At 44.8% G+C, this 26,081-nt stretch overlaps 1 protein-coding gene across 1 annotated transcript in view; it reads right to left on the minus strand.

Annotated features, from left to right (window-relative positions):
* Positions 1-879: 879 nt before the first annotated feature.
* MAPKAPK3 (MAPK activated protein kinase 3) overlaps positions 880-26,081 on the minus strand; it is a 103,294-nt gene continuing 78,092 nt past the window's right edge. The window contains exons 6-11 of the mRNA XM_038771487.1: positions 22,401-22,524; positions 14,746-14,821; positions 8,943-9,067; positions 5,642-5,727; positions 4,296-4,376; positions 880-3,540 (exon numbers count right to left, since the gene is read on the minus strand). Of these exons, the coding sequence (XP_038627415.1) occupies positions 3,388-3,540; positions 4,296-4,376; positions 5,642-5,727; positions 8,943-9,067; positions 14,746-14,821; positions 22,401-22,524 (645 nt within the window). The 3' untranslated portion in view covers positions 880-3,387. The remainder of the gene's footprint in view (positions 3,541-4,295; positions 4,377-5,641; positions 5,728-8,942; positions 9,068-14,745; positions 14,822-22,400; positions 22,525-26,081) is intronic.

Below are 26,081 nucleotides of genomic sequence, written 5' to 3' on the forward strand. Positions count from 1 at the left end.
ATATTTAGCTTGGGGTCATCTGTGACCTCCAGATCTATTTCTGCCCATGACAATCCTGCCTGTTTTGTATTTAAATATCATCCTGTTCAAATCAACCCACTACTCCAATTTGTCCACATCATTTCGATGTTTAGCTTGGAGTTGTATTTTTGATTTGTTTTCCAAGGCTCTAGCAATTCACCCATTTAGTGTCATCAGCAGATGTGGACTTATTTTACCATCACATTGTGATTTAAAAGTCAAATTTGAAATCTAGTTGTAAACCCTCTCTGGAAAATTGTTACCCAGTGGCCCACATTAAAGATGCCTTGATCTACTAGCCTGTGAGAGAATTGGCCAGACAGTGAATGATGAGGGAGAAAGAGAGAGGCTAATCTAGACATCGTAGAGGCAGTACACTGACACTATAACCTATCCCAAAGCCAACAGGATGTTGCCTGACCTACATGAACCGAGTGGAAAGAAAAACCAAAATGGGGGTGACAGCAACCTGGACATTTGGTATTTTCTCTATCTTTCCTCTTTAGTACCCCATCCTGCCAAATACAAGCAGAAAGCATCTGAAAATAGCTGTGGTACAGCAGAAGGCTGTGATAATTCAACAGCAGTCATGTAAAGGTGTATTTATTTTACATACATATTTGATTGTGCGGGACTATGACTATAGGATACATATGCATACCTCTTCTCTGACTGACATTTGCATATAGCCAGAAACTTTTGGTCACAATGTCATCAATATTTAAGCGTGACTTGCTCATGGAGATGATGCCTTCTGCTCTGGCAGGCAAAGGGCTAGAATGGCTGGGTACTGACAGGATTCTCTATGCTCATTTCTCCATAACAGACCCTGACAGTAGAAAGGCCTCAGTGGGCGGTTGTAGCCAAGCATCTCAGAAGTTCACTTCCAATTCACAATGAACACAAGATGAAGGCAAATGTGTTGAAACATGGTTTATTAATACCAGTACACCACCTCACCCCAGATACATTTTCCTACTGCTTGTAAGCTCCTCTTATACTGTAAGCTCCTCAAGGGAAGGGATCGTATCTACCAACTCTATTGTATTCTTCCAAATGTTTGGTACAGGGCTCTGCATGCAGAAAACGCTCAATAAATGCCATTGATTGATTAGCTAGTGAAGTTTCTCTAGGGCTTGTGAACCCAGGCTACTCTATTCTCAGACCTTGTGAGCCCCTTTTGCCACCCATTTCCACCCTATTGTCTCCTGTCTTGTACTTCAAAAATTGAATGATTGGCCCAACTGAGAGTAACTGGTAAACCCCAACCTACACATATACAAGCGTGAACAAAACACACACACAAAGAAAGTGAATAACCTATCCCAATCAAGTTAAGGCATGAGTCTACTGAAAGCCATGAGCAATCACACAAGTCGGTTTTTCTCCCATGGTTAGTTAGACCTGTTAAGGCTTGGTAGCACTGCTGAGACTTTTGCCAAGTTCATTTGTCAAAATTAAAATAGCCTGCTTCCCCTAGCCTAGAATCAAACTAACTTCTAAGCAAACATCTGGCCCGAGCTCTGCAGCCTGCCTGCTGTGTGACCTTGGACAAGTCCCCATTAGACTGCAAGGCCCTTGAGGGCAGACACTGTATCTTCTGCTTCTTTTGTGGGCACCTAGGTCCACCATACTATGTATTTTCACTACATGTTTTGACTGGGACATTGTTAGGGAATTGGGGGTCGCTCATCCAAAAATGTGAGCCTGTTTGGTTACAGTATGGAGTATGTGTGCATGCGTGCATGCATACATGTGCAAGGGGTCAGAATAGGTGAGTGCCTCATGGAGAGTTTTCCTTAATGTGGGGTTTTGCAAGAATATGCCAATTCAAAGAGTAGCGGGGCTAAAGATTGGCCTTTCATCAATTGGCCAATTGCCACGGGGCCAGCATGGAATGTGGGCAGTGGATCTTCTCTGGAAGGCTTCAAGTTGTCAGATACCTCTGCCAGCCCTAAGCTGTCCTGGAAGACCCATGCTTAACAGCCTGTAATAAGATCAAACAGTAGTAGCAGATCATTGCAGAAGCCACAGAGACTAGAAACACAGCCCTGTTTCTCCAGCCTTCCTCTGAGTGTACCAATTCTAAATGCCCCTTTGAGAAGAATGTCCGTGGCATCTTGCTCATGTAGTATCCAAGGCACAACAGGAACATGGTTTGTTCCTGCATCATTGAAAATTTTGCTGTAAAGACTTGAAGAGAACACCAGTCTGAGGGGAAATTTTGCTGTACAAAACTTTAAAATTAAAAGAGCATCACAGTGCTGGTTTTTGTAAAATATTCACGGGCTCATAAGTAACCCCATACTCAAAGTTTACCAGATTTAGATACTGCTCAGGTAGTAAAATTAATGTCTTGCCCAATTCTGTGTCTTCAAATCTAAACTACCTCTACTTGCTCAACACTGCCTGTCATGGGATTTGCCAATCTAGTCTTCCTGTCCAGGAGGCAAAGGAAGTGTAAAAATATTCTTAAGGGATGAGAAACTGTCTTGCTGTCTTGCTGCTACTGCATTACCAGCCATGATGCTATTTTTTAGGGAGGGATGAGGAGGATAGTATTTTGACACCACCACTGGGCTCCATTTGTACTTAGAACAAGCATGAAACAAGAGGCCCTTTGGGGAACTTAGTCTAAAAGCTGGCCTGTTATGGAACATGATGAAAATGCCTAACTGGAAAAGTAATGAGAAAAGAAAAGGTACTCCATCTGCTTTCTCAAACCAAATCATTTCAGAAAAGATCAAAACCTCAATCTTGTTCAGAACCATGATTGCACTGAAAGGGCTAATCCGAAAATGCTCAGGCTTTTTTTTATTCTAAAAGAACCATGAAGAGGCAGTCCTGTGGCACCACACTACAGAGACCAAGCACACAGGCATCTCCGTCTTGCTTGTCAGAAACTCCAGTCTAACTGGAGAGTCCCCATGCTGAACAACTGAAAGAAAAATCTCGTTCAGAACTGTTTCTCTTGTGCCTAGTAACTACTGGAGTCCAGGATCACCTGCATGGCTAAAGCTACATCTCCAAACTAGGATTCTTCCAATGGCCATTAGTAAGACGCAAAACTATGGACTGATAATGGAATTAAAAACAAACACTTCACTTAAAAACACAAACACAAAAATCACACCCTCACAGCCTAGAAAGAGACACGCAGTAAAAAAAAAATCTAGGCCCACTCACATCACGCTTAGGGACACATTCTCCCACTACCGTGAAGCCCAGTCCTTGATTCTTTCCATGCCAGGCCGCAGGCTGATGGGGGTAGGGCTTGGAGAGCTGAAACTCCAGACCCCTGCTCATTTCCACAGAAGATCTTTTTTGTCCTCCAAGCCCATGTCCTCGAGATTCTCTGCTTTATTCCTACTGATTATTACACCCTGGAGATGAAGAGGAGCTTCCTGCTTGCTTCTTGCGTCGTTTGTTGAGGAGTCGGTTGTTGGAGGTTTTCAAGTCTTGGATTTTCACCTGGTCGTAGTCCACCCGCATGGTGGCCAAAGCACTGGTCATTTCCTCCTGAAACCGCAAGAGGACGAGTCATCATACGTTAAGGAAGGGACGGCCTTAGCTCAAATGCAGTAGGCAGCAGCATATTCTCTGGCACCTTGCAAGCAGGAGACTTTGGGTGGGGAAGGGGCTTGTGCGCTTGAGCATTTCTGGAACGTGCAGTCCTAGAAACATTCCAAATTCTGGAGCTGACATCGAGGACAGAAGGAGAGTTGGCAACAGCAAGCAGCTGATAGCAGCAAATGTGATTCTTTCTCCATGTCTTTGGCATCCTACTGTCATCTACACCCTCTGACTGTGCTGAGGTAGTCTTAGCAGCCCAGAAGAAAATCATACTGGGCTGTGGTGTCCTCTGCCACCTCAATCCTGGAGCCCCTCAAAACTGGGGGTCGGGGGAGGGAGAATGAAGAGAGGAGGAAGGGATTCTGGGGAATGTCCAAACCTAGTCAAAACCTGAAAAAAGGAGCTCTGTTGACCTACAGGCAGTCCTTCTCCTAACACACTTCCTGTCCCATGGAGGAAAATTCTGACTAGATCTCCCTTCACCACGATGCAGCCTCCATTTTGATGCAGCCATCTCCATGCTTGTCTCAAGCCCTCAAGAAAACCCTGTCACTTGGATTTGACTATCTGGTTTGAAGCTCAAGTCATCACACTGTGCTTTAGGGCAAGAGAAGGATAGAAGCAAAGGCAGCTTGTAGCTTTGGACACCTCCTGACCCATTTCCCAAGGAATCTCACTACTGGGAGAGTGGGCTGACTGACCTTCACTTCATCCCAATGATCTTTGTCCTCCTGAAGTACCCGGGCAGTGTGAAGAGGGGTCTGTGGCACCACCATTGATTGCTAAAGGGAAAATAAACACATATGCATGTATATTAGTAGATTCTCCCAAGAATAGGTAGGGGAAGCCTAGGCAGAGGTGGCTGACTTGCCTGCCAAGATCCCTGGATTTCAGCTTTCACATGGCACACCAAATGTTATTGACACAAGTGCTAGTTGCCATACTGTAGCTCAGAAAATAAGTAGCAGCTGTGTCTTAGGCACTTCCAGCTCCTCTCAGATAGGCTGAGGAGGAAATTGATCCACCTGCCAGTGGCTCTGACTCTGGATCTCTCCTGTTCTGAGGGTTGGAGCTACAGTTTTGTATGATCTGGGCTGGGTCAAGTGAGCCTGGGCCCAAACAGAAGTGGCCTGGAACTTAAAGACGGGAGGAGGGGTTGCCCTGCCGGGTGGTTATGGAATCTGTGCCCTGCCTTGCTAGTTGACTCACTAGCCATAGAGCCCCTGAACATATGCTTCGTGGAAGCAAGTCCCAAGCCAAGTATGGTTTGGTCTGTGCTCATCCTCAGCCAGTTTAGATACTTGAATACTGCCATCTGGGTCGATAAAAGGCCATGGGAGCATGGGGAGGGAATTGAGGTAGGGTGGGCCAAGTCCTAGAGCTCTGAAGCATAGAGGGTTCTAGTTAGATCAGCAGCTCCCACCTCCTGGCAGCAGAATTACACCCAGTTCATCTTAGAATATTCTTTTGTATTCATTTGTGATCAATGTGGGCAAGGGGTCATCTCCTTAAGAGGCTTTGCTTATCTAGATCAAGGAAAAGGGTTTCTTTCAGCACCAGAAAAAGGCTCCAGCACCTTGTGGCTGAATGTGATGGGGCTTGGCACCTTGACTCAATCAATGGTAAGTACTAAATTCCTAAATAATGTGAAGCACTGTACTAAGCACTTAGGAGAGTACACCAGAAGCCCTAAAGGAGCTTACATTCTTGAACCTCTAGCCATGAAGTAAACATGACTTACTGGTGCATACTGAGGTTGAAGTGGTAGTAGAAATAACAGCATTTATTGAGTACCTACATGGTGTGGTACACAGTACAAGGCACTTGGGAATTATAGACTAATGAAGTAAAACGTTCCCTATCACAAGAAGCTTACACTAATAGGGGAGAGAAACATAAAAATATTTCCAACTAGAGAGGTCAAAAATAAAGCAAGTGAACATATATAGGTGAGTGCTAAGGAAGATATAAATAAGTTCATAAACGCTAGAGTTGGGGATGCAGATGCTTAGGATTTCCCTCTCTGCAGGAAAACGAAAGAACTCACATTAATCCAGGGATGATTCATAAATTGAGTGATGGTCATCCTCTCAGTGGGTTCTGTCTTCAGCAAGAGGCGAATCAACTGCTTGGCTATAAAGAGGGCAAAAGTATATCTGCACATCAACATCGTTGGAATTTGCAGCCCTAGTTCTGCTCTCGAATATCCATCAACAAGCCCAAAGGGAAGCCCCAAGGAAACGGTGTGAAGGAGAGAAAAGGATACAGGATAAGTAAGTTTTTAATTCTCAGTTAAAACCCTTTGAAAACTCTGACTCTGACAGAGACAGAGGAGAAGGAAGGGAAGGGGTAGAGGGAGAGAGAAGGGTCCAGGTTCCATTAGAGAAGGAGTATTCAACCAATTGCCTGGAACTGCTCTTCAGCACGCCTTCATCTCAGCCTCAGCTGATCACCATCGACCTATCAGCTAGCCTCCCTCTACCTGATGCTACATCACCTTTCAGTACGTCACTGGTCAACTGCGAATCCCTCTCATAATAATAATAATACATTGTGGTATTTGTTAAGTGCTTACTATGTGCCAGGCACTATACTAAGCACTGGGGTGGAAACGAGCAAATCGGATTGGACACAGTCAGTGTCCCACATGGGGCTCCCAGTTTCAATCCCCATTTTACAGGTGAGGTAACTGTGGCCAAGAGAAGTGAAGTGACTTGTCCAAGGTCACACAGCAGACAAGTGGCAGAGCCACTTGTGTTGGAATCCACAGCCTTCCAACTCCCAGGCTGATGCTCTACCCACTATACCATTGTTATTATTATTATTATTATAAATGGCTGACTTAGTGGACTGCTAATAAGTTAGATTTACCTACTTGTTCCTAGTTTAATACAGTTCACCTGAGCATGAAATGATGAGCCCCTTGAACCCAGGCCCTGTAGGATTCTATGCTAGAGTCTATGTCTCACACATGGATGGGATACTGGTTAGAAAACAGGCAAGGGAGTTGTGTGACTTGGGATTTACTTCTGGCTTGGCCACTGATTGGGGCTTTCACTTAAGTTTGATGTGCCTTTGTTTCCCCATTCATAAAGTGGGAGTAAGAATTCTTTCCCTCTCTTAGCTCACAAAAATACTCTGGGGGTTCATCCAAATTAAAACTATTATCATCTAATCAATCAACAGGGGTAGCTATTGAGGGCTTAGTGTGTGCAGAGCACTGTACCAAGCACTCAGGGAGAGCACAATAACGTAGACGTGTCCCCGGCCTTCAAGGAGCTTACCCTCAAGTAGGGAAACAGATATTAAAATAAATTACAGATGGGGAAGCAACTGACAATAAAGATAAGCACATAAGTGCTGCAGTGGTAGGGGGAGTGCTATAAGTGCTTGTGGGGGACAGACTCAAGTACATGGGTGGTGAGTAGGGAAGGAAAATAAGATAGGGAGAGGAGATGCATCTTAATAATAATAATGGCATTTATTAAGAGCTTCTTATGTGCAAAGCACTGTTCTAAGCGCTGGGGGTATACAAGGTGATGAGGTTGTCCCACGGGGGGCTCACAGTCTTAATCCCCATTTACAGATGAGGTAACTGAGGCCCAGAGAGCTGAAGTGACTTGCCCAAAGTCACACAGCTGACAATTGGCAGAGCCGGGATTTGAACCCATGACCTCTGACTCCAAAGCCCGTGCTCTTTCCACTGAGCCACACTGCTTCTCAAGAAGCAGAAGCAACAGAAAATCCTCAGAATAAACACTCTGTAAATACTGAATTCTCAGGCTAGAAAGGACCTCAGGCCTTCATTTAATCCCTCTGTAACTAAATCTTCTCATTTATTCTTAAAAATCTCTACAGAAGAAGATTCTACAATCTCATTTGGTAATATATCCAGTGTCTTTCAAAGCTGTAGTTGGAAAGTTTTGCTTAAGGTCTAACCTTAAGCCCACCTGCTATAATTTAGGGATTTAAGTTAGGTAGACACGGGTGTTCATTATTCAGTAACACATGCCACAAAATAGCTACTGCAGGCAATAAATCTGGGCCAAAGTTTCTAGCTGACTCCATCGCAGTTTAACCTTCACTGCTCAGCAACAGCTGGGTGTATCAGTAGGTATGTGATCAAGAGATAGAATACCTGGAGAGCAGACTTTTCTCCTCTTTCCAAGTCAGGGAAATGTACCCAGGTCAGAAGAGTGGATGGGAAGCTGGAGTTTGTTTTGCACTGGGCCAACTCCCAGCATCATAGACTTGGCCTACTAGGTGCAGTTATTCTGCTACCTTTCCCTAAGGGCATAGTCCCAACATTGCCATCATAACTGACCTCCTCAGATTGCCTATTCTGAGGCTGGTCTCTTCCAGGACTTTCTTGATTTTTTGCCAGACTCAGCAGATCTTTCTAGACATGCCAATGCCCTTCCTGAAATCACTAAAACCACTCAAGGTTGTATATACCCTCAACTGATTTTCTTCTGCTCTATTAAAAGAGATTTCTATTCAGCTTCTCTTTCCAGTGTCTCTCATACCAGCTGCTATTCGAACGGAAAGATTGGTTGGTTAGCATGTAGATGATACCAAGCAAATATTCTTATTAACAAAGAACCTTACCATCGGCAAGTGGGGATTTGTGAGGATATATGACTTCCTGAAGCACTTTTTTTAAAATGGTATTTCTAAGTGCCTACTACATGCCAGGCACTGTACTAAGCACTCGGGTAGACACAAGCTAATCAGGTTGGACACAGTCCCTGTCCTACACAGGGCTCACAGTCTCAATCCCCATTTTATAGATGAGGTAACTGAGGCAGGGAGAAGTTAAGTGACTTGCCTAAGGTCACACAGCAGGTAAGCCAGGATTAGAACCCAGATTAATTAATGACAGTATTTGTCATTGATACTGTTCTAAGCACTGGATCTTTCTGACTCCCAGGTCCATGCTCTATCCACTAAGCCATACTGCTTCTCTTATGTACAGATCTTTAAACACGGTTGCTCCCCTCCCTAAACTTGATTTTAGTTTCTCCCTCCCCAGTTAGGTTGTAAACTCCTTGAGGCAGGGAGTGTGTCTACCAACTCTACTGTACTTTCCTTAGTGCTTATTCAGGGCTCTGGACAGAATAAATGTTCAACCAATACTATCGACTGATTTTTCCAAGACATTAAATGGCTTTCTAGTCCCTTAGAAGAGAAATTTAGTCCTAATGAGTTAGTGTTGCAAAGGGCCTCAAATTGTGTATATTAAACAAGACCAATGCAAAACCCACAGCCCCCTGGATTTGAATTGTCCAACCCTCCTTGGAAAAAAGTTAGTGGAGATAGGAAGAAGTAAGAAGAGCGGAGACATTTACCTTCATCAGAGACATCAGACCACTCTGGGCTAGGAAATCCATACTGGCCCATTCGAATTCTTCTCTTCATCCCAGGGGAAATGGCTTGTCCCGTGTTGGAGTAGAATGGAGGAAAGCCACAGAGACTGTGGAAGAAAACAACCTTAGAAGTTAAGATGTGTGGAGATCCTACTCTATCCTAATCCTCCTCGACCTCTCAGCTGCCTTCGACACCATGGACCACCCCCTTCTCCTCAACACGCTATCCAACCTTGGCTTCACAGACTCTGTTCTCTCTTGGTTCTCCTCTTATCTCTCCGGCCATTCATTCTCAGTCTCTTTTGCGGGCTCCTCCTCCCCCTCTCATCCCCTTACTGTAGGGGTTCCTCAAGGGTCAGTTCTTGGTCCCCTTCTGTTCTCTATCTACACTCACTCCCTTGGTGAACTCATTCGCTCCCACGGCTTCAACTATCATCTCTACGCAGATGACACCCAAATCTACGTCTCTGCCCCTGCTCTCTCTCCCTCCAGGCTCGTATCTCCTCCTGCCTTCATGACATCTCCATCTGATGTCTGCCCACCATCTAAAACTCAACATGTCCAAGACTGAACTCCTTATCTTCCCTCCCAAGCCCTGCCCTCTCCCTGACTTTCCCATCACTGTTGATGGCACTACCATCCTTCCCATCTCACAAGCCCGCAACCTCAGTGTCATCCTCAACTCCGCTCTCTCGTTCACCCCTCACATCCTATCCATCACCAAAACCTGCCGGTCTCACCTCCGCAACATCGCCAAGATCCACCCTTTCCTCTCCATCCAAACCGCTACCCTGCTCGTTCAATCTCTCATTCTATCCTGACTGGATTACTGCATCAGCCTCCTCTCCGATCTCCCATCCTCCTGTCTCTCCCCACTTCAATCTATACTTCACGCTGCTGCCCAGATCGTCTTTGTGCAGAAACGCTCTGGGCATGTTACTCCCCTCCTCAAAAATTTCCAGTGGCTACCAATCAACCTACGCATCAGGCAAAAACTCCTCACTCTTGGCTTCAAGGCTCTCCATCACCTCGCGCCCTCCTACCTCACCTCCCTTCTCTCCTTCTACAGCCCAGCCCGCACCCTCCACTCCTCTGCCGCTAACCTCCTCACTGTGCCTTGTTCTCGCCTGTCCCACCGTCGACCCCTGGCCCACGTCCTCCCCCTGGCCTGGAATGCCCTCCCTCCCAACATCCACCAAGCTAGCTCTCTTCCTCCCTTCAAGGCCCTACTGAGAGCTCACCTCCTCCAGGAGGCCTTCCCAGACTGAGCCCCCTCCTTCCTCTCCCCCTCCACCCCGCCTTACCTCCTTCCCCTCCCCACAACACCTGTATATATGTATATATGTTTGTACATATTTATTACTCTATTTTACTTGTACATATTCTATTTATTTTACTTTGTTTATATGTTTTGTTTTCTGTCTCCCCCTTCTAGACTGTGAGCCCGCTGTTGGGTAGGGACAGTTTCTATACATTGCCAACCTGTACTTCCCAAGCTCTTAGTACAGTGCTCTGCACACAGTAAATACGATTGAATGAATGAATCCCTGCAATCGCTGATTAAATATCGAGAACAAACCGACAAGATCATTTGGTACCAAACTATATGAAGGACTTTAAGGCAACAGCATTCGTGGGTTTGGGACTGAGGTAGATGGACAGAAGGCCTACTTAAACTGAAAATGGGACTTTGGGGCATTTCCTGGATTGCTGAAAATTTCAGAACATCATGTGCTCAAGAGGTTTCCTTTTCAAGTCAGTCAGTGTATGGCAGGTATGGGCAAGTCATACCTGCCCCCTTACTGTCTGCAGAGTGGTATTACATGAGCTAAGGGGTAGACGGAAATTATTGGCATTATTAAAAAGTGAACATGGAATGCTGGCAACTCAGATCACTGATAGGCAAAGATACAAGCCTGGACTTATATGGCCTGGAGCTCCAGGGGCAGCAGGATCCCCTCCCCTGCCAACACCATCCAAGCCAAGCCTTCCTAAACTTTAGAACACTGGGAAGGCTGTGTCATTTTTTCACTACGGCCTGTCTGTCCGGAGACAGGTGAGAGGTTCAAGGACTGCCCCCTCCAAATACTGTTAAGCTGATATATTTTTACACTTCATATTTCTAACTTTTCTTTGTGGTTTACATGATTTTGCCCTACATGTCTGTCCTCCTTCACTTATATCATGAGGCCTTGGAGGGTCAGAGACCATGTCTTAATTGATTTGATTTTTATTACCCCAGGCTTAGACCAGTGAATCACACACAGCACACACGGACTGGAATAGGGAGAGACAGGAGGCAGGGAGGTCAGGGAGTAGGTTGATACAATAATCAAGGCAGGATGGGATAAGTGCTTGGATTAACGTGGTAAAAGTTTGGATGGAGAGGAAAGGGAGGATTTTAGCGATGTTGTGAAGGTTGAACCAACAAGATTTAGTGACAGATGGAATATGTGGGTTGAGAGAGATGAGTCAAGGATAACACCAAGGTTATGGGCTTGTGAGACAGGAAGGATAGTGGTGCTGTCTACAATGACAGGAAAGTCATGGGGAGGACAGGGTTTGGGTGGAAAGATAAGGAGTTCTGTTTTGGACATGTTAAGTTTGAGACAAGACATCCAAGTAGAGATGTCCTAAGGCAGAAGGAAATGTGAGACTGCAGAGAAGGAGAGAAATCAGGGCTGGAGATGTAGATTTGGGAATTATTTGCATAGAGATGGTAGTTGAAGCCATGGGAGCACATGAGTTCTCTAAGGAAGTGGTTGTGAATGGAGAATAGGAGACCCAGATCCTAGAGGCAGGCAGAAGCCGGGGCACAGGCAGACATGCACACCCACCCACACACAAACCCAGATCTTCTCTGTGGAAGACAGCTGATCCTTGGTGCAGGTGACAACCACAACCCCTTTTCCCCCTTTCACTTCCCCATTGCAATCAGCTGTCTCCTGCAGATGACAGCCACACGCACAGCAGGCTGCAAGTCTGACAAACCCACTTTTTAAGAAAGACAAGATAGATACGAGGGCAGGGGTGTGGCACTTATGTGAGAGATGCCATAAACAGTAACAACATAAAAACCTTACCAGATATGAGAAGGATCATGGAATCCCTTTAGATAGAAATTCCAAACACAAGTATCATGGGAGGGCTGTGCTAGAGACTTCTCAAACGGGAAATATTTAATGAGATAAGGACAGGAAGGAGATAATAGACTGAATAACTCATCAGGAAGAGAGGTAGAAGTAAGGTTATTGGACAGGAAAAACTTCTGGATCCACGAGTCGTACAACCCACAAGATACCATAATGGCTTTAATTTTAAGTAGCAGATAGGACTTGGAGAAGGCACTTTACAAGGAAAAGTCATTCTGCAATTGTGACAATTTGCTGAAATTGATTATTCTTGCGTAAGTAGGATGGTAAAAAAATACTCAAAATGTTTAATTTTAGAAACATTTTGAAAAAAATGCATTCATTAATTAGGAAAAAGCTGGATATAGCAGCTAAAAAAAAGCGAGAAATCTACTGGATGCCTGAACACTACATTAGAGGCCCAGGTAAAATGTGTTTCACAAAACAAAAACAAACAGGCAAACAAAATCCCTGCTTATCTAACTAGCAGAATAAGAGATCAAGGGTAAAAAAGGCATCCTTTTAAAAATGGCAAGTTCATCTGAATCAGAACTAGAAAGTTCATAAAGAGTGGAATGTCAGGCACAAACAGGAAATGAGGGAGGCCAAAAAGGAATTTGAAGTGTGCCAAAGCTAATTTTAAAATATATCAAAAGCAGGAAACTAGCTAGGGAATCAGTGGAGCACTTGACTATCAGAAGATAAAAGTCCCACTCAAGGGTGAAAAGAAGATAGCTGAGAGGCTCAATGAATAATTTAGTTTGGTCATTATGAGGAAGATTTAGAGAAATTCACCTATTTTTGTAGCTGATAGCTACAGATAGTTATAGCAGACTGTAGTGACCACAGAGGATGTTTTGGCCCAAATTGGTCACCTATATCTAAATAAATCACTGGGAGCTGGGGAGCATCCACTCAGAGTTTTTGAAGAAACAGAGGGGAAGCTGTAGAATTCTTCATAAAAATGTACCACTTATTATTAATAATGGCCACTATGCCAAAAGACTGGCAGAAGACCAACATAACATCTATAATAAGGGTTCCCTAGGTGATGCCGGTGGATCTCATTTTCATTCTTGTCAAATTGGTAGATTCTATAATTAATCACAGCCTATTGGAGGGAGAAATACTGTGGCTTCCATAAAGGGAAACCATGCCTCACTAATTTGCTGGAGTTCTCTCAAAAGCTCATGACAAAGACTTTCAAAAAAAGGAATGCTTTGCCATGAAAAGAAAACTGGTTCAAAGGCTGAAAGCTGGGAGGATAAAAATGGCCACTTTCGGGATTGGAGAAATGTAAAGACATGGTTTCCCAAGGATCAGTGTCAGAATAGATTTTAACATCTTCATAAATAATCTGGAAGGTGTGTTTGGTGAAATCTCCAAGTTTGCAAATGACTGAGCGATTTCAGGTGGTAAACAGTCATGAATTTGGGTCAAACTGTAAGATGATCTCATAAAGCTGAATTAGCCAAAAATACAGCAGACGATAGGCTCTGAATGATCAGTCAACTCAGGAAAGTGATCTTGAAGTCACTGTTGACTGTTCCTTCAAATCATTGGTCTAGTAGGCAGAAGCTGTCAAATGGCCAACCAAACTCTTGGCATCATCAGGAAGGACAGAAAACAGAATGAAGGAAAAATTTTGCCACTATATAAAACGAGGACAAATCCACATTTGGAATACTGCATACAATTCTGCTTGTTGCATTTTAGAAAGGTCATGATAGAACTGTAGATGTAAGAGAGAAGGGGAGCCACGATGATCAGGAGGGAGATGAAGGTGTTTCTAAAGGAGGATCAGTGGAAAAAATTAAGTCTCTTTAGTCTGGAAAGATGAAAGGAGACATTACTGAATTCTATAAAACCATGAAGGATGTGGACAGGATGAACATGGAATTGCTGTTCACCAAATCCCACCCCTGGACAAAGGGACACCCCTTTAGGCTTGAAAGTGGAAAGTTCACTTCTTACAGCGGGTAGTCTGCGGTAAGTCTATAGAATGCATTACCACAGAAAGCTGTGCAAACTCCCTAAATCAGCAGATTCAAGATAGGTTTAGATAAATTCATCGTTGAGATGTCCAGATTGGACTTCTGGAGGGGAAATTTAGGTACATTGGTTGGTACATCCCTAACCACTGAGATGGATGTCAGGGAGGGCAAGCATTACACTGTTTCCGCAAGTATTTCATTGCAACTGTCAGAGGAAAAAAAAAACCCAAAAAACTGAGTTTGATGCACCATTGGTCTGACCCAATAATGACACTTCTAATATTCTTATATAGAAAAGTTTTAGAAGGAAGGATCTTGATTTTCTTGGCCCAGCAAGCAGGGGAAAAACTTGTGTAATGGCTTAGAAATGGGAAAAAATTGTTTTCTGATGGAAAGGATACCAGGAATAAAATTGTGCAGAATCTCAGATTTGGTATCTTTCTTTAGGCTGAACAGTACAGTGAGAGGAATAAGAGGTTATGTATTGGATTTTTACACTATCAGGGGCTTAGAAAATAAAGGAGGTATTAAATGGCTTGCCAAACTGACACAACAAATCTGTGGCAGTGAGAGACAGGATTTCAGTTTAGAATCCCCATCCTATCTTTGCACTTGGCAGTAGGAACAAGGTCCCCTGATCAGTTCCTTTCCTGTACTTACAGAATGTACATGATGACCCCAAGTGACCACATGTCACACGACTTGTCATACTTTTCAGGGCCTAGAACTTCTGGAGCTGGAAAGGGAAAGAATTAGAGTAAGTATCAGACACCCATTCGTCCCGGCTTTTTAGCACACTACATAACCCAGTCAAGATTTTTTTTAAATGGCAAAGAAATGATGGCTCAAAGAGAAATCTAACCGTGGTACTCAGAGGCCCTGTTGAATCGATGATAACTTTTTGGAGCCCACTTCACAAGGGCCAAGAACTCTCTGCTCAAGAAACTGAGGGCTAATATCCCTATTACCTGTTAAGGTAAATTGGCAGAGTATGCAAGGACCCTGGAGGACAAGAATCTATAGTTTTCATTTTTTTTCATAAATCATATCCTTCCAGTCTCAAGGTTCACTTGAAGAATCCTCCTCCCTTCTCTTCCCCCAACACACTCATCACTCATTATTTACTACTGTCCCCCTCCCTCAAACCCCAACCACCACCACCTCCACAGAAACACTCACCAGAGCCAAGCTCTCCTTTAGATGGATCAAAAAACATCAGTCCCCCAAAGCAGGTGATAAGAACATACCCTCAGCCTCTTCTCACCTGCCCCTGACCTGCGGCTTCCTGCTGAGCTAAGTTTCCATTCTCTGCCTTAATGGCTGGACTCCTGCAGGCCTTCAGTGTACTCCCAGGAATACTCTCTATCCTTTGAAAACCTTTGAGCTAGAGGAATCAGCCAACTAGAAATGAGCTGTAGCTGTCCTGCAGACCTAACTCTGACAGAAACCTGCATTAGTCCGCGACTATGTATTACTAGGACATCAAATGGTTGCACAAGGGGTAATGAAAAAAAAATCCCCAAACCAGCTTTTTTGATTATGATTTAAGAAACTGTAAAAGTTGTACGGTTTTGCTTGCAGCCAGCAGTCTCATCAGATGCTCATTGGCGGCTCCAGTTGGTCAGCAAGGTGGTCGGGTAAAGGGGAAGCAGCAAGATACTTCTTCCTCCAACCTTTTTTTACCTGTTTCTCCCGTAAAATTGTAAGCGTCTTAAGGGCAGAAAAAGTGCAATTTGCTTCAGTTGCACTCTTCCCATCGCTTAGAACCATGCCTAGCAATCAGTAGGTGCTCAGTAAAGAGGCTAATAGATCGATGCAGGGCCTGGGTGCATAGATCTGATCAAGCAATAGTGTTTTTTGAGCTCTTATTGTGTGCAGAACACTGATGAGTCACTTACTCTGGCTACTTGGAAAGCTGGTGGGGAGTGGTGGGAGGGAAGCTGTACCACAATACAGTAGTTCTCGAAAAGCCCTTTCTGTATTGCTGGTTTCACACCTGAACAACTAAGGCAAGGAATCATTCAGATGTTTTAGTGCTCCTGAGCCACTTGCCCAAGTAACTCAGAGAGAATACTGTAACCTTGCCAGCTGGAGCCACTTTGGGTCTTGGGGCCACTGGGTGCTGCATTAATGTCAAGACTACATTTCCCGGCCCTGGAAACATTTGATTCCAAGATGTAAACAAGTGTCCACTCTTCAATCCCAGCCTCACCTCCTACCCCAAGTCTCACAGTGCAAAAAAAATGAGCCAGCCACTTGAGCAGATCTCCATCCACATGGTGAAGAAACAAAAATTAGAGGGAACATTTCCAAGGAGGAACCTTCTCCCATGACCAGGCTCAGGGCTGCACCCCAAGTTAGCTGGCTCTGCTTCCCAGGACTTGGATGTTGCCAAGCACTTGCTCTGCTTCCTTTCTCCCTACTTGGTGTCTCCTTCTGTTCAGCTTTCGACTGCCCACCCCACCAGCCATCCAGCCAGTTTGCTCCATTGCGGTTCTCCCCTTCACCTCCCCGACTCCTTTCCCTTTCTTCCCACCTCCAGGGATTATTGTGTGGTTAAAGATCACACAGGCACTCACTTCCCCCATGACATCTGCTCTCCCACAACCAGGCTCAGTGAAGCTTTGTGCCCCAGCCTGGCTTAGGTTCTGACACTCCAGGTGCTTTTGCAGCTTCCCAACTCAATGGCTCCCTAAGCCTTCCAGGAGAAGCTTTCGGCTGCCCAGTCTGCCATCCAGCCTGCCAGCTTTCTCCACGCTTGGCTGCCATTGCCTCCATCTTCCTTATCCCATCCCCATTGAGTAATATGTATGGTCAAATAACTCAAGACCAACTGAGAAGCAGCGTGGCTCAGTGGAAAGAGCACGGGCTTTGGAGTCAGGGGTAATGGGTTCAAATCCTGGCTCTGCCAATTGTCAGCTGTGTGACTTTGGGCAAGTCACAACTTCTCTGTGCCTCAGTTCCCTCATCTGTAAAATGGAGATTAAGACTGTGAGCCCCCCATGGGACAACCTGATCTAATTGTAACCTCCCCAGTGCTTAGAACAGTGCTTTGCACATAGTAAGCACTTAATAAATGCCATCATTATTATTATTATTATTACTATGGACACTGGACAAGGGCAAAGTCCATTAGAGAATATTCATGTAAGCTAGGTGAACCCCATGGAAGAAAAATAAAAAGCAGCATGGCCTAGTGGAAAGAGCACAGGCCTCGGAGTCAGAGGACCTGGGTTCTAACCCCGTCTCTGCTGATTTCTTGCTGTGTGACCATGGAAAAGTCACTTAACTTCTCTGTGCCTCAGTTTCCTCCACTGTAAAATGGGGATTAAGTACCTGTTCTCCATCCTAAACTGTGAGCCCCATGCGGGACAGGGACTGTGTCCGACCTAATTAACTTGTATCTACCCCAGTGTTTAAAACTCTGCTTGACACACAGTAAGCACTTAAATACCATAAAAAAATCCCTGGGAAAGTAGGAATCGTTTTCAGTAAAGTGACCCCCTTGCCTCCCCCTACTCAAGGAATAGTGGCTTTGTGAAATTACTTGGTCCAAAATGTTGATTGCTGAGGGATCTAATCTATTTTAATGTCTATATCCCCCTGTAAACTGAAAGCTCCTTGTGGGCAGGGATCATGTCTACCAACTCTCTTGTACTGTACTCTCCCAGGAGCTTAGTGCCATGTTCTGAACATAGTAAGCACAGAGTAAGTGCTTGATAAATACCATGATTGATTGACTGATTGATCCTGGGAAATCTGACTGGCAATAAACTCCATATAAACTGCATTCTAATTAAAAGAAACCTTTGACTACCTGAGGCTGCAAAAGCCTCCATTGTCCTAGTTTCCCAAACACATAGACCATAGATTTGCTGCCCAGCCCTTTCTCTTTGCCTCATGAGCTCAGGAGAAATCCAACCTGGGATACTAAAAATATCAAACCTAGGGTCAAGATGAACAGGCATAGGTGCTCTTCTAGGTGTGAGGTTAGAACTTTCTCTGCTATGGTTAATTTCATTACTGGTTATTTTTAGGCTAAATTGAGTGCCCATTTCTAGAATAAAAATACCAAGTAAAATTTAAAAAGAAAAACAAAATTCAAGTTTGATTTTTATTCTCAGGCTGATGGCAGTTTTTATCACTTATATATTTAGAGCTCCCATGATGTCATTTAGAAAACAGAATGCTTGGCTGGACTTTTTCAGGATCTATTTTAGATATCATAATTTTGAGTTTGGGAGGTTTTTTGGCAGCTCCTCATGCAGACAGAGCTCTCCCTTTTTCCAACTCCCTAAGAGTTTTAACCTGTTGATTTCACTCAGCACCGAAGTCACAAAATTCATAATAAGGTATAGGAATGGAAGGTGATTTTGAATATGCTACTTCCCTAGGCTCACATCTGGCTCAACTCCAAAGGTTACTCACTACAACCTGAGCTCCCCGCAGATGTGCAGATCACAACATACACAACAGGATGATTATTCTGGTAACTGCTCCCAGGTACCCTCAGGACTACACCTTGGACAGCTCCAATGGGGTTGTTCCCCACAGAGCAGGCAGCTTGCCCAAAACAAGGAAGCCAGCCCCTTCTCCCTCCCACTTCCTGACAATCCAAGTCTGGTATAAGAAAAAAGAAACCATCCTTGAGGGAGGTGGGGAGAGAGTGGGTGTGACCATCTGACATGTTTACATGCCTTTAGAGAATTCAGGTTAGAGTAAATAACTCTTGTTTCTCTAAAGGTGAATAAGGGACACCCCAGATGATCATTCTAGTAGATCCTGTGGCTCATCACCACTTTGCTGATAGAGGTGCAGAAGAATGGATCTACCAAAACAAGGTCTTTTGTCTGGAGACTACATCTAGAGAGTTATGGCTCCCAAAAGTGAAGGGAGTGGAGTAGAGTGGCCCACAGATAATAATAATAATAATAATAATGGCATTTATTAAGCGCTTACTATGTGCAAAGCACTATTCTAAGCGCTGGGGAGGTTACAAGGTGATCAGGTTGTCCCACGGGGGGACTCACAGTCTTAATCTCCATTTTACAGATGAGGGAACTGAGGCACAGAGAAGTTATGTGACTTGCCCAAAGTCACACAGCTGACAATTGGTGGAGCCGGGATTTGAACCCCTGACCTCTGACTCCAAAGCCCGTGCTCTTTCCACTGAGCCACGCTGCTTCTAGATCTCTTCTAGGGGGATGTGTGATGCCTCTGTGGAAACAACTTGTCCTTTTATTGAGTGAGCTGAAACTGTTTCTTGAAAGGCTAGTCCCACCACCTTATGGCAGGACATTAATCTCTCAAAGAGTAGAGGACTTCTGATGTATGAGTTGAGTTAAAACAGCCCCAAAAGAAGTCTCATGGCCAGAAGGGAGCTGCCCGCCTTCTTACCCTCCAGAAGTAATGGCAGAACAATGTTCCCTTCATCTTCTAGGTGGGGTCTTTATCCTGTCAGTGTAGTTAGCCCTAGCTGGAAGGAGGGTTCTGAGAACTGGTGTCCTGTCAATAAGTTTTCTCTTAGAGAACACCTCTGGATTTCTCTAGTTGGGAGGATGTCTGCCTCCATTGTGTCCTGAGGGCTAGCTGCAATGAGCACATCCCAAAGTGAGCCAAAAGAAGAAAGGGCATCGGTCGTGACTGCCACAACCCCCAACACATCAAGACACTACCTTGCTGGCACCCACCTCCTTGCTTGACTGCTGTGATGTGCTGGGCAGAAATGCCCTCATCACCTGGGTGCCCAGGGTGGCTCCAATAAAGCACTGGTCCTAGGAAGGAACCTATCTGGATTTCAGGAGGGTATCCTAGGTCTTTCCTGTCAGGCAACATAGAGGAATGTTTGACAAGATAGCCATCTGGGTAGGTGATGATGTGAAGACTCTGCCTCCTTAGCCAAGTCACCTGTCCTACCAGACATTCTGTGAAAACCCGGGACACCAATATGAACCTGAACAAGACCGGCAATGAGACTCCTCATTCTGAAACTGCAGGAATCATAAGCACTCAATAAATATGACTGATTGGAGGAATTCGCTGGGTTAGAGGATGTGGAGGTAAACATCCTCTGGGTCACGGGTCCACAGTCAGTCTTCTGTGGTGGTAAGGTGAATATTTCTCTCAGGAATACCATCTTCTCCCCCTCTAGACTGTAAGCTCATTATGGGCAGGGAATGTGTCTGCTAATTCTGTTGTAGTATACTGTCCCAAGTGCTTAGTACAATTCTCTGCACATAGTAAGAGCTCAATAAATACCACTGATGGACTGATTTTTTATTTTGCTACCTGGATATTTAGATCCTGGAGGACTGGGCTGATCAATCAATCAGTGTTCGAGGGGTCAGCTGCACTGGCCTGGTTTATACTCTTGGTCCCTGACAAGCCCACATCACAGGCCTGAAGATCTATTCCCAGGGCAGTGTTTCAAGAAGAAAAAGGATAATAATAATAATAATAGTAATAATTTTGGTACTTGTTAAGTGCTTACTATGTGCAAAGCACTGTTCTAAGTTCTGGGGAGGATACAAGGTGATCAGGTTGTCCCACGTGGGGCCCACGGTCTTAATCCCCATTTTACAGATGAGGTAACTGAGGCACAGGGAGAGTAAGTGACTTGCCCAAAGTCACACAGCTGGCAAGTGGTAGAGCTGGGATTTGAACCCATGACCTCTGACTTCCAAGCCCATGCTCTTTCCACTGAGCCACGCTGCTTCTCTAGGATAGCTGTCCTCTACTTGCCCTGAGTGAGCATTTTGTTGATCCCTTTTCTGAGGGCATCTCTGTCTTCAGAAGCCTTGGTTAACCTCCGAAGATTCACTAGCACATACGCCAGGCCTATTGGTGCATTTCTCATCATCTCCATAGTCCTGGGAATCGATTTGGGCAGAATCTCGATGGTTCTGAATGGGAAACCTCAGAGTTGCCAAGACTGCTGCAGATGGCCTGTAGAGCCTCCTCTGAAGGGAGAGATGGCTTCTTGTGGTGTCTAACATTCTTTGTTGGCCAGATAATTCACTGCCTTCGCCATGGAGTTCATGAGCACTATGGCTCATGCTATCACATACCATTCTGTTCTCCTAACTACCACTAACTATAGTTGAAACAAACAAGGAAGAGACCTAAGTTTCCTTTGGAGTTTTTAAGCTCCTAAAGAAGGTCAAACTCCCATAGATATTCCCTCATGGGCTGGGTGTGGGAAAGAGTTCTTAAGCAAAGGCAGGCTCACCTATTTTGCTTTCTTTGGGGTAGAGCAGACAGAACTGCTCAAAACATTTTGGCACTCTATGACAAAGGCAGTTGTAGCCCAAGGCAGAAGCAGAAGTTGGAAAGAGAAAAAAAAGAACACTTAGCCAAAAACAAATAGCATTCTAGGCAACCGCTTAGTATGCTTATATGGGTGAGCCAGCATTAAGAGGGAAGGAGACTACCTGGCCTAGTCACAATGGCACCTGTCCAAGAACTATAATTCCTTGAAGATGGAAAGGAAGGGGTAGAAGAATGGGTTCTTGCCTGGGCAATTCTTCCAAAGGGAACCGGGCCCCTTCCAGAGTGTTCCAGAGGACAGCGCAGCAGGGTGGAGTGGGAAGGGAAGTGAAAAGAGGCCTCAGCCAGCAGGCCCTGGGACATTTGCCTTTCCTGATGCAGCTAGATAAAAGGGACCTTTCCATCCCCCAGTTGATGGGAGAAAGGTCCTCCAAAGCCTGAACCCTCCATGGCCACTTAAGGAAGGCCAGTCTAAACAGAGAGTTGCCCTTAGGCCAATGGGTTTAGGACACTGAGTTTCCTTCCCAGCCAGGTCTCTACCACATGTGAGCATTGTGTAGGAGAAAAGGAAGGCCAGCCCAAAGCCAGAAGCTGAAGCCCTAATGGGCATGGCTGGAGGGTGCAAGTGGCACATTCTGCCCCAACCTAAGCCAATCATCTGACCTGAAAGAGGGTTCTGGAAAACCTCTCTGCAGGAGTGCATCTGGAAGGGAAGAAGGAAGAGCTCATCTCCCCAAAGAATCAGGTCAGGCCAGAAATGACCAGCATCTACCCTGAGCCTCGTCAAGCTGCCAAGCTTCCCCAAAAGCAACTCCTTCAAGATCTTCCAATTCGATTCCGGAGGGTATCTGAAAACGGCTACTGAATCTCTATCTGGCATGACCCTTATCCACTTTGAAGAAGTAGTTTCTCTGATCTGGGCAAGGAACTGAACTCTTGGTATCTTCGCCCTTTCAATGCATGTGTGGGTTCTATTGCAGAAGTAGGGGCCTAGGACATCTTTCCCCAATGGTTGAGGGCTGAGGGAGTACACGGAGAAGCAAACTCACCCACATAATAAGGAGTGTAGCATGGTGTCTGCAGGGTGTTTTGAGTAGTCTCCTTGGCAAAACCAAAATCTGTGAGTTTGAGTACTGTGCTTTTTCCCTTGGATGTGTACAGAAGGTTTTCAGGCTGCAATGAAACCAAAGGGAAGAAAAACCCAGCAGGCAATTTAGAGTAAAGTGCTGTGAGGTTACAGACATCATCATCATCGTCATCATAATAATAATGGCATTTATTAAGTGCTTACTATATATACAAAGCACTGTTCTAAGTGCTGGGGAGGTTACAAGGTGATCAGGTTGTCCCACGTCAGGCTCACAGTCTTAATCCTCATTTTGCAGATGAGGTAACAGGCACAGAGAAGTTAAGTGACTTGCCCAAAGTCACACAGTTGACAAGTGGCAGAAATGGGATTTGAAAAAATGACCTCTGACTCCAAAGCCTGTGCTCTTTCCACTAAGCCATGCTGCTTATTCCTAGAGATAAGGGAGCCAAAGGCACAAACCTAAAATCCTTCCACCTGCACCAAGTCTTCCTGGTTAATCCCTCACTGCCCTGGTTTAAACCATCCACCAGAGAGCTCAGCACAAATGTGCAATTGTCACCTTTCCACATATTCCTATTACTGTTGCTTTCACCCTTTATCAAGTTGTAGATTTGTTTTCTTTAATTTGTTTGCCTCCCCCTCCTAGATTAGAAGATCTCTTCTTTTGTAAAGTCTCTTCAGTATCCAGTGCCACGTCACCTGGGTGAGGAATTAATGTGCTCAATTATTAAATATGAGTTTATGAGCTCAGTAAACTCAGTGTTCACCCAGTTTGGATCTTTTCAAAAAATATACTTGGACCATTCCATTTCTGAGGCTAAGGAGGTAACTTATAAAGAAGGTAAGACTGAAGAGAGTCCCAGGAAAGGAATGACCTAATGGATAGAGCATGGGCCTGGGAGTCAGAAGGACCTGGGAGTCAGAAGGACCTGGATTCTAATTCCATCTCCGCCACTTACTTGCTGTGTGACCTTGGGCAAGTCACTTAACTTTTCTGTACCTCAGTTACCTCATTTGTAAAATGGGGATTAGGATTGTGAGCCCTATGTTGGGACAGAGACTGTGTCCAATCTGATTAGCTTTTATCTATCGCAGCATTTAGTACAGTGCCTAGTAATAATAGTAATTATGACATTTGTTAAGTGCTTACTATGTGCCAAGCATCGTTCTAAGTGCTGGGGTAGATACAAGGTCATCAGGTTGTCCAACATAAGGCTCACAGTCTTAATCCCCATTTTACAGATGAGGTAACTGAGGCAGAGAAGTGACTTGCCCAAAGTCACACAGCTGACAAGTGGCAGAACCGGGATTAGAACCCATGACCTCTGACTCTCAAGCCTGTGCTCTTTCCACTAATTATAATTATAGCATTTATTAAGCACTTACTATGTGCAAAGCACTGTTCTAAGCGCTAGGGAGGTTACAAGGTGATCAGGTTGTCCCACTTGGGGCTCACAGTCTTAATCCCCATTTTACAGATGAGGTAACTGAGGCCCAGAGAAGTTAAGTGACTTGCCCAAAGTCACACAGCTGACAATTGGCGGATCGGGATTCAAACCCATGACCTCTGACTCTAAAGCCCGTGCTCTTTCCACTAAGCCATGCTGCTAAGCACTTAATAAATACCACAAAAAATATGTTTCTGAGACACTGAAATTCACTTCCAAACAAAAACACCAACTACTTCAAAGTTGCAAATTCAGTGAGTGCATATGTGGCATGACCTGAACTTTGTTTTATTTACTAAACTAAGGGAGCACATTGAAGTAAAATGTTAGCAGGCCCAATTTTAATTCACCTAGAACAAGAATCTTAATTAGGCTTTTTGAGATCACAAATGGACTAAGCATCCATTCCCCCAAATCTCTAGACCATAAGCTTTTGTGGGCAGGGAACATGTCTCCAATTCTGATATATCATACTCTCCCAAGCACTTAGAACAGTGTGCTGCACATTGTAAGTGCTCAATAAATATGATTGAGTGATTGATTGATCTGAATTTTGCCTGGTGGTTTGATTGGATTGCGACTCCACAAGATTCAAGAGCCAGCTGCTGTGTGTATGTTATTAAGTACTTCATTTTCTATTTACCCTTCCACTTAAATAGCTCATTTTCTTGGGAGTGGGCAGAAAAGTACTTAAGTACTTTAACTCACTTTCACATAGTTCTGTCAGTTTAGGAGGGAAGAATGATTTCCCCCATTATGCAGAGAGGAAACTGAAGCCCTGGCCCCCCACCCAATGGACTGTAAGCTCCTTGTGGGCTGGGATCATGTCTGCTAAATTTGTTGTATCCCCAGTGCTCAGTACAGTGCTCTACAAAGAGTAAGTGCTCAATAAATATCACTGATTGATTGAGGGGATTTGCCCAGAATCCAACAGCCCATAGCAGAGCTGGGAACAGAGCCCAGGATTCCCAATTCCCAAATAAGTGGAACATCCAATAGATCCTGTTGCTTTTCTAATTGTTCTTGCAATGGGTTCCCTGTCTTCCAAATTGGTCTGATCTCAATTTTTTGGATGTGCTCTGTGCAGAACAGGTCTGGCAAATCACAAGGTGGGGGTGGGGGCGCGAGCGGGAGAAGAGAGGACAACTCAGCCCCAATTAAACCCTTCCAAATGTCTTATTGAATTCCAGAAGTCTCGAGCTCACTGGTGGAAGGAAATGAGGTGGAACGATCCGGAACAGGGATCAGGTTAAAGCATGAGTGGCTGCGCACCTCTTCTGGCTTGAATAATTTCAAAAAGGCTTCTTTGTTTTCTTTCAGCTCCAAGACGGCATGGAGTCTGTGCTGCCCCTTACTGGTGTGTGGGCCAAGGAGCAAGGTTGGCCCCAAAACAGAGCCAGCCCCCGCCCCAGCCTGGGGCTTGGGTAGCAGCGTGCCAGACTGCCAGTCACCTACTAGAACGGCTGCGGAGCTGGCATGGGGAAGGCGGGAAGGGGAGAAGCCAGTCCTGTGGCATTCCTCTCCTCCACACTGGGTTGAAAGGTGAGCTGGAGTCTCACTGTGTCAGTTTGAAATTCCTCGCTACCCCCATCCTAACGCCTGTTCTAATCGGAATGGCCGGGAGCCCATCCCCATTCTGGTTCAAGTCCAACTTTACTTTGAGCCCTGTCTGGGCTGAAAGGGGCCTCTTAAGGCCACTTTGCCTAGCCCTCTGACTCCAGATAGGATTGCACCTAATTATATTTACCTTGACCTTTTACTTTGAGGAGCTTAAAGCACTGTTACAGATATTCTCCCTTTATGCTCAGGTTAAACATCAACAAAAGTTGCGAGGGGGAAAAAAAGTAATGAATCCATTATATATTGGACTCCATTTCTGCATCATCTAACAATACTTTTCTATTTGTTACACACCATTGATTTTTAAGCATGACATTTTAAAATGGAAATAGCATTATCATTATCAGTATTTACTGAGCACCTGTGCACAGAGCACTGTACTGAACACATGGGGGCATACAGCAAAAGTAAAAGACACAGTCCCTGCCCTCAATGAATTGACCAGTCTACCCTTTTGTTTCCCTCAACCTCATCTATCTTCCAACTTCCCCTCAATGAAGATTTTATTTTTTGTTAACAACACTGTGAAACAGCTAAGGCGGATATTTTCCAGATCAATCAATCAATCAATC

The sequence above is a fragment of the Tachyglossus aculeatus genome, chromosome X2, assembly GCF_015852505.1.
Source record: "Tachyglossus aculeatus isolate mTacAcu1 chromosome X2, mTacAcu1.pri, whole genome shotgun sequence".
NCBI lineage: Eukaryota > Metazoa > Chordata > Mammalia > Monotremata > Tachyglossidae > Tachyglossus > Tachyglossus aculeatus.